The sequence below is a fragment of the Poecilia latipinna genome, unplaced genomic scaffold (assembly GCF_001443285.1).
Source record: "Poecilia latipinna isolate Pla-1442-1.1 unplaced genomic scaffold, P_latipinna-1.0 Scaffold3405, whole genome shotgun sequence".
NCBI lineage: Eukaryota > Metazoa > Chordata > Actinopteri > Cyprinodontiformes > Poeciliidae > Poecilia > Poecilia latipinna.
In genome coordinates this window covers 1-8,403 of record NW_015116021.1, presented here as the reverse complement: position 1 = coordinate 8,403, position 8,403 = coordinate 1, and the positions used below count along the sequence as shown (strand labels likewise).

Here is an 8,403-nt window from a genome sequence, read left to right as displayed (position 1 = left end):
GATTATGATCGGTGAACGATCGATCGGCACACCTCTACTAAAAAGTCTTAAATATGACTTTCTGAAACTTGCACGAACCCTGGGTTTGCAGCTCTCGTCAATAACCTGATTGTTCGTTCCTTCCAGGATGCAGAGAATGCCATTCAGCACATGGGGGGTCAGTGGTTGGGGGGCAGACAGATACGGACCAACTGGGCCACAAGAAAGCCCCCTGCTCCCAAGGCCACCTATGAGAGTTAGTGCATATTATCATACCGTTTCGGATCACCTGCTGTGTTGAACCGATGGATTATCAGTAACGTGTGACATTCGACCCACCAGATAACTCCAAGCACCTCTCCTTTGATGACGTCATGAGCCAGTCCAGCCCCAGTAACTGCACCGTGTATTGTGGTGGGGTCAGCACAGGACTCACAGGTGGGCAAACTCCACAGTTTATGTCACTGCAGTTCTTTTTTTTTTTAGTAGCAATTCACATTGTGAGTAAATTTGTGGATGTAATCTCTGTAGTTTACACTTTTCAGACGATGTTTTAATCGTTCTTCATGTTTTTGAAGACTCATCAGATTGAGATTTTTTTAAGTGTTTGTAAATTGACTGGTCAAAATGAAGCTCTTCTACTCTCTAATATCTCTTATTATATGCCAATAAGTTATATATTTGTGGTGAATCACAATTCAGATGAGCCATTGAAAAGTTTTTCAGAATGATGAAGAGTGTTCTGTCGATCAGCTGTGATCATGATAACATAAAATTCTGCACCTTTATCCTGATCCTTAAAATGCAGGACATGTAAAGTCCAAAGAGGTATTTAAAAATACTTTTTGAATATGGATATTTAAGTTACTTTTCTCCACTAAAGGAGAAAGGAAAATTTTCTCAGAATTATCACTTTTAATGTCAGATTTTTTTTTTTCTTTTACCAGAAGTCTTATGTTTTTTAATAAGGGGACTTTTTTAGTGTCTTATGAGACGATTGTAGAAAAACAGTGTCTTTAGTAAGAAACCTTTTCAAATTTGTTGTAATACAGACTACTACAGGAGATCTTTCCTTCCTACAGCCTTCACCATTTACAATCATTCTTTGAACAATCTTGAATTATTGATTTGAAACATTTAATTTCCCTTTTGAATTTGAACTCCCTTGTTTGGGAAACCAACATCTATTCTGGTCGTTAAATTAGAGCTGCAATCCCCGGTAAAACTAGTTTAATCGAATTCATTATTAAAAAATAAATAAATAAAATCAGCTCATCCTGACAAAATGCTGTTAGAAACGATATAAAAATAAACCAGGAAAACTTCAAGTTAAGCAGGTTTGCTGTCAGCCTGAGGAAATGACATCACTAGCATTTTTGGGAGCATCTAAAAGCTAAAACAATTTTCACCAATGAATACGGTTTATCTAGACCCCTGTTAGTGATCATGACCCTTTCACCCCAGATCCAAGTCCTTAATGCTCCTTTCTGCTTCGTTTCCAGAGCAACTGATGAGACAGACCTTCTCTCCATTCGGACAGATCATGGAAGTCAGAGTTTTTCCAGATAAAGGCTATTCATTTGTGAGGTATGTGGAGTTAAACGGTTTCATAATCGTACCAGACGGATCTTATACAATACTTTATTACAGCTTTTTCAAATGAGAACTAGAACAGGTTTTTCAGGTCTCTACTGCAACTTGGACCGATTAGTTGTATACAAAGCAGTGTCTCTGTTCTGACTGAGAGCATTTGGCCTTTCTGATCTCTGTGACTTCTTTGTTTTTTTTGTCTTTAGTGAATAAGCATTTATCCAAACAACTTTTCCACGGTTCATTTGTCCAACTGTTTTGTGTTTAGGTTTAACTCCCACGAATCAGCGGCCCATGCCATCGTCTCCGTCAATGGTTCTTCAATCGAGGGCCACATAGTGAAGTGCTACTGGGGTAAAGAGACGCCAGACATGATGAACTCCATGCAGCAGGTGTCGATGCCCCAGGTAAGGATTCTGCAGAAGAGCAGCGTCTGTTAGTGGACGAGTTGTTTTCCACAGTATGGACTGACGGTCTAAATTTACCTTGTTCCTTTGGCATAGGCAGTAATTGTTGTGGTCAATGTCTGTGTAATCAGTCAGTGTATGTGATGTTGGACACAAGCTAGTATTTACAGTAACAGGACCAGCAAGTATGAGCCTTTCTGTTGTGGGGTTAAACTGGCTCTGGTTTTATCCGCTCCATATTTTCCTGTCAGTTTATCTTTTTGCCCAATTTGACATCGACATACAAGTTCAGCAATTTCATATTTATACAAACTGATATTTTTTCCTTCAGGTTAAAAAAAAAAAACAAACTAAAAAAAAACAGCATTCACAGTTTGCAGGACACTGTAATATCCTCATTACACCAGGAGGTGGCAGCATATCAGCATTACCATAAAAAATTCAACTATTTAATTCTGAAGGTTCTTCACAGCAATTGTAGTTCGACTTTGTTTCTTGTTTCTCGTTACCTTCTTCAGTTTACATTGGAAATTTAACAGAAAATGTGACAAAAAAAAAAAAAAAAAACAAAAAACCCATCATGGCTCCATTGTTGCTGTTTTCCAGAACCAAAGGCTTTAGCTCCCTCCACAGTTTCTCTCAGGTTCAAGTATAAGTATATATATATATATATATATATATATAAAATTTAAAGGGCCAGTATCATGTAAAATAGTCTTTTTTTCAGCTTAATGTCTTATGATATTCCTTCATCAAAAACATACCTATAGAGTGTTCTCTTGATTATGTCATGAATGTTTGAGAAATTCTTCAATCTCCCATGGCAACCATTCAGCTCTCCTACTTGGTTCCTTCAGACTAGCCTGCAGCAATTAGCAAACACGTGGTGGAACTGCACATCAGCTGAGATTATACGAGCTATTTCTCAGCTCAACGCTGATAAAAAATATTGATAAAAGGTTAATAGAGGAGCCATGATGTGATGACTTCCTGAAGGCAGAGTTTCAAAGAGCAAAGAGATTCTTAAAGAGACATACGCCCTATTTCAAGGCGTTAAATTATGAAGTAACATTTCTTTTAAGTCATATTTGATATACATTTAGAATCATAACAACTGTAGGTAACATAGTTACTTGACTGTTCTATAAAATGACAGTTATGTGGCTGGAAAATGCATAATACTGCTCCTTTAGCGTAAATCCAGTCGGATGTGTTGATGAAACAAAAGATTGCTCTAAACCTAAATCTGCTACATGTGTCAATTCAGCGTTTAAATCAATTGGATTGACTTTGTTTTGTTGTTGGATGTAATTCTGAATCAAACTGCATTTGAATTGGGTTAAATAAGACAACCTTGGCTTGAACTAGACTGGATATAAATTTGACTCATTTGTCCTGTAAATGGCTTGAGATGCTCGTTATAAATTACAGCTACATATTCTTGAATTCTCACTGGCTATGAAGTGAAAATGTGTTTCAGTTGTAATAGAAAACCCTTACAGGGCTCCAATTTAGAGGTTTTAATTGTTTTTTCTTAAGTAACAAAATATAAACAGAAATGTACAGGATTTCTCAGCACATTTTGCACATTTTTGTACTTCCATGTGTTTCTACTGCTCCTAAAACATCCCAACTGCTTACAAAAACACTCCGCTAGCTTTTGGGAACAAGTTAATGTTTGGTGCCATTTCAAAAACCTCCAGGATGTACCATCACAAATCAGCAGACACTGCTCCTCCCCTAGCAACAGCCCCATCACCTAGCAACCCTAGCTGAGCTCCAGCATGTTTGGTCAGCAGGTTTTACCTGTTTTATGAGCAGGAAACTTGCTCTTCAGAAATTGCATGCTTGTTGGTTGTGCAGGAGACTCTACTTCTGTGTTTTTCAGATTTATTTTTTTGGTGGGTTATTGAAGCTACATGTAATTCACTGCCAACATACCATTGCTAACTAGCTAGCTGTTTTTGTGTGTCTCAAGAATAAGTGCAAATGTATTTCCAGGTGTCTGGACAAAGTTTGTACATTTCTGTGGTGGTATGCGTATTAATGTCTATTCATTATTGCCTCAAAAAGATCTCAAACTTGTGAAGTGTGTGGATGTTTGGAGTGCTGCAGAAATCCGTACTCATGACGTCCTTGTCCGCTTTTAACCCCTGAAGCAGAACAAGATCGGCTTCGCCGCAGCCCAGCCCTACAACCACTGGGGCCAGTGGTACGGCAACGGGCCCCAGATCAGCCAGTACGTCCCCAATGGGTGGCAGGTCCCCACCTACAGTGTGTACGGCCAGGCCTGGAACCAGCAGGGCTTTAAGTAAGTAGCACGGTGGGCAGCAGGGGCTGCTCTTCACCGCCTTCTACTTCAGCAACCACAGGACTTCACCTTCAAGCAAGAACCAGCTCTGGCCACAAGAGGGAGCAGTATCACCCGACACCTTCCCTGCTCCCTCTTGACTTCCCTTCCTCACCTTTTTTAGAAGATTAAGAAATGAGCACACACCTCAACCCCCTTCTGAACTGAGATCTAACCCGCCTCAACACGTCCGTGTTGTAGCCCTGCTCCCTGTGGACAGCTCATCACTTTCTGTTTCAACAAGTTTATTTCAAAAATGTTTCAGTTCCAGTTTTGTCCCCCCCCTCGTCCCCACGACTAAATTCTAAAAAAGCAGCTTAAAAATAGAAATGAAAAATGATTTATCATGCAACTTGATGAGAGTTTAAAAATAATTCTTGTTAGTCAGGACTGTCCTTTAAAGCTGTTGATGTTTATGTCCATTCATACCATTCATTTCTTTATTTCATTGCTCTGTTTGTTTTGCTTTTCCCTGACTTGGTCTGAATATGAATGTCATGGAGTTTTGTGTTTTTAGATGTCCTATGTGCAGTGCTATGTGCACTCGACAATAATAAAGGAGAAGCTGAAAGTCTAAGCTTGTATTAATTGATCCCACTCGAAGGTGAATAGAAATATTTAAGTTCCTTTGAAAATCTGTTTCCACTTGAAACTTGAAGGTAAAAATCTCTTGAACGTTTAATAATAGCTTTACTTTCCGGTTGATGGGATTTAATCTGATCTTGTTTGAGTGAGGCGGGCCAGCTGAAGACTTCCTCATGGTGTGAAAAGAGGCCATATTTGTCAGGTCAGCGGAAATGGGATGGATTTAGTTTGGCGTCTTAAAGCTGTAGTTTGTAACTTCTGTAGAAATATTTATTAAAACTGTCAATATGTTGTGACAGTATAATATGAAACAGATAATCTGTGAAAAGAAATGATCTCCACCTCCTCCCAGAGCTATAAATGCACCTGACCAAAAACTACCAATTGGAGCAAGGAGGCGCTGTCAATCAACTTAATATATCCACTGCTGAATGTGCTAATGCCGGACAAACAACTTAGCTGTAAGAAAACAATATATCCACTGTCATGCTACACGGAAAATGATTGACAGCGCTAAGACCCGCCTCCTGGCTCTGATTGGTTGTTCATAGTTGGTACTGGGAGAAGGTGGAGAAGCTTTTTATGTAAATAACCATAGTGTGTGTGTGTGTGTGTATATATATATATATATATATATATATATATTTTTTTTTTAAGATTACCTCATACCGTACTGCAATGACATAGCGACAGTTTAAAAAAACATAAATTATTTCTTATAAAGGTTGCATTTTACAGCTTTAAGCCTGTTTGCTTTTGGTCTGCTTGTCCACCCATCCAATGAAACCTTCTCTTTCTGTACTTCTGTTTAATTTTGTTACAAGCTATTTTTTTTGTTTATTTTTTAATTAATCCAGGCTTCCTCATCTTCACCTTCCTGTCTCTAGCCTGTTTTAAATTCCAGTAATTCTTGTGCACAGCGTCCTTTTAGCTCCCTTTCACCTCGTCTCTTCTAACCTGCTGGCATTTTGTCTTTCTCTGCCTCTCTCTCTCTCTGTTCCTCTTTTGCAGTCACTTACCGGCCAGTGCTGGGTGGACTGGCATGAGCGCCATCAGTAACGGTGGGGTAATGGAGCCCACACAGGGATTGAATGGGAGTATGCTAGCCAACCAGCCCGGTATGGGAGCCACAGGATACCCCACGCACTGATAGGTGGGCAGGGCGGGAGGTTTGTCAGCGATTCGGCCCGTTTGATTGGCTGCACGGCGCCCTGTGTGTGGGCGGGGGATGTTTAGACTCCGCCTTCCCGGTTTGCGGCAGGACTTAAAGACTCTTAACGGGATGTGGAACCTAACAGGGGAAGGTGACATCTGTGAAATGTAAATGATTCTCATTGGTGGGAACGGGCGAGGGAGGGGAGGGGTAATGGGAGCCGGGGAGCGCCCACTAGTGGTGGGGAAAGACTGGCCAGGGCTCTTACCTTTTTAAGTTAACTGTAAATGAGTACAAAAATGTAAAGAAGAAACTTTTGAAATGTTTTTTTTTGTCTGCCCCCCCTCCCCCTCCCCCTCCCAGGGTTTTACAAATTAATCCATTTTCACATATTTTCTTTGACGGCCACTAAAAGGTGGATTTAAAAAAAAAAATAAAAAATTCTTCTTGCGTTGGAATCCACCCACTCTAATTTGTGAACTGAGTTATTTGAGATTTTTTTTAAATTATTGGATAAAAATCAATTGCAGGGATTGTTACCACTGCTGTTTCTCCGTAAGGGCAGGTAAATATTGCACAGCTTTTTTTCCCCCCCTCGTACTCAGCAGACACATTTGGTTTCAAGGAGCATTTCCTTTCTGCATTCCTTTTCTCTTCCTCCTATTTTTTTCTGACGGCCTCAAATCCTTCTCACCATGTGTAAATAACCATCTGTTGATTCATTTGGAAACGATGTATGTATAAAAAAAAAAAGGAGAAAAAAAAACAATTGCTACTGTTGACTGTGGGTGCTTTGCTTTCAGTTCGGTTTTGATAATTCAACAGTTAACGGCAACATTGTACGTAGCAGAGTGGCGCTATTTAAATGTGACACTGGTACAGTGAACACAATTCTTCCTGGCAGGGATAAGACGGCATTGCCATGCAGTGCATACTTAAATCTAACAGAGTTCAAATGTTAAAAGGTGAATATGTATGTTTGAAGCTGTTTTTTTTTTTTTTTTAAATATCTATTGAAACGTCAGTATTTTATATTGAAACTGAGTGGATTTAACCTTTACTCTCGCTCATTTTGCCAGAGAATTGGGGAGGCCTACATCGTAACTGTTGCCTTATAGAGCTGGTTTCTTTTAGCTGACGAAACACTTTTTAATTAGGCAGTGCCTACAGACATTTTCAAGCCCTATATATATTTTTTTGTTTTTGTTTAGAAGGTTGTTCAGCCCTGATAACTGTTGACTCTGCTACTGTAATCAATGTTTTCTCTTTTTATTTCTTTGCTTTGTCCAATTAAAATGCTAATGCACACATACCACATGTTTGCTTTGTTTTTTTTTCTCCAAGAGAATGATTATCCATGAACAAAAATCAATTAGCACTTATTTTCCTATTTTATTTATTCCCCACTTTTCCACCTTTTTAACTGAATGAACAGATGAGCGGCACCATCGCCGTTCAAAATTCGAAACAGAAATCTCAAAAGCATTTGGAACCTTTAAATTGCTTCGTTTGTCCAAACCAAACTTGGTTGGGATTTTCTGTGATAGACCAACACAAGCTGATTCAGAAATGAACAATTAAAAGCAAGTGATAATTTACAAATAAAACCCAAAAGTGGAGTGCATATGTATTCAACTTCAATGACTTTGTAGAGCAACTTTTCTTTTTTCTCCATTAACAACCAAATATCTTTTGGGGTAATGTTTATCCCCCGCCCCTTCTTTTTTTTTGGCGAAATGGCTTAAGCTCAGCCGTATTGGATGGGGATAGTCTGTAAAATGGTAAAAAAAAAATTAAATTCTTTACAAGTGCTAGTTGTATTTCTAGCCCCTAAAAATACCAGTTGCCTTCAGAAATCACTTGACTAGTAAGAATAAAAGAACATAGGACTGCAACCAACCAAGACAAGCCGCTGTGTTCAGGTGGGGTTTGTGTTTGGTCAACATTTTAACAGGTTCATTTGTTATACCAAAAGTAACAAACACTCCAAGATGAGCTGTACTTCATTTATTCCTTCTGTAAATTACAATTTAGTTTAAGAGATTATAAAGTCCAAAAGCGTGGATGTTCGTTGTAGTTATGGAAAACAGTTTGTACTTTTCCAATAAAGTTAAGTTTTTCTTTAGACACTGTAAGAAGTGCTGACAGTATGAGCACTTAGACATGACATTTTAAAAAAAAATCTCTTTATCCAACTTTAAAAACTGCCATATTTTATTTTATGTAAATAAAGTTATTGTGAAAATCTTGCATTTCATGTTTGATCCACTGCAGTGGTGGAGAAAGTACTCAAAAAATGTACTCAAGTAAAAGTCAAAGTACCACATTAACATTTTACT

General features: G+C 38.7%; 1 protein-coding gene across 2 annotated transcripts in view; it reads left to right on the top strand.

Moving 5' to 3' along the window:
* The window catches only part of LOC106940892 (nucleolysin TIA-1 isoform p40-like), a 16,904-nt gene extending 9,528 nt beyond the window's left edge, over window positions 1-7,376 (top strand). Inside the window, exons 7-12 of one of the 2 annotated variants that reach the window (XM_015023761.1) lie at window positions 127-235; window positions 322-417; window positions 1,482-1,566; window positions 1,838-1,976; window positions 4,139-4,287; window positions 5,923-7,376. In XM_015023761.1, coding sequence (XP_014879247.1) covers window positions 127-235; window positions 322-417; window positions 1,482-1,566; window positions 1,838-1,976; window positions 4,139-4,287; window positions 5,923-6,061 — 717 coding nt within the window. In that variant the 3' untranslated portion in view covers window positions 6,062-7,376. Of the gene's footprint in view, window positions 1-126; window positions 236-321; window positions 418-1,481; window positions 1,567-1,837; window positions 1,977-4,135; window positions 4,288-5,922 lie in introns of both variants that reach the window. The other variant, XM_015023760.1, reaches the window with a different exon arrangement.
* Window positions 7,377-8,403: the final 1,027 nt, after the last annotated feature.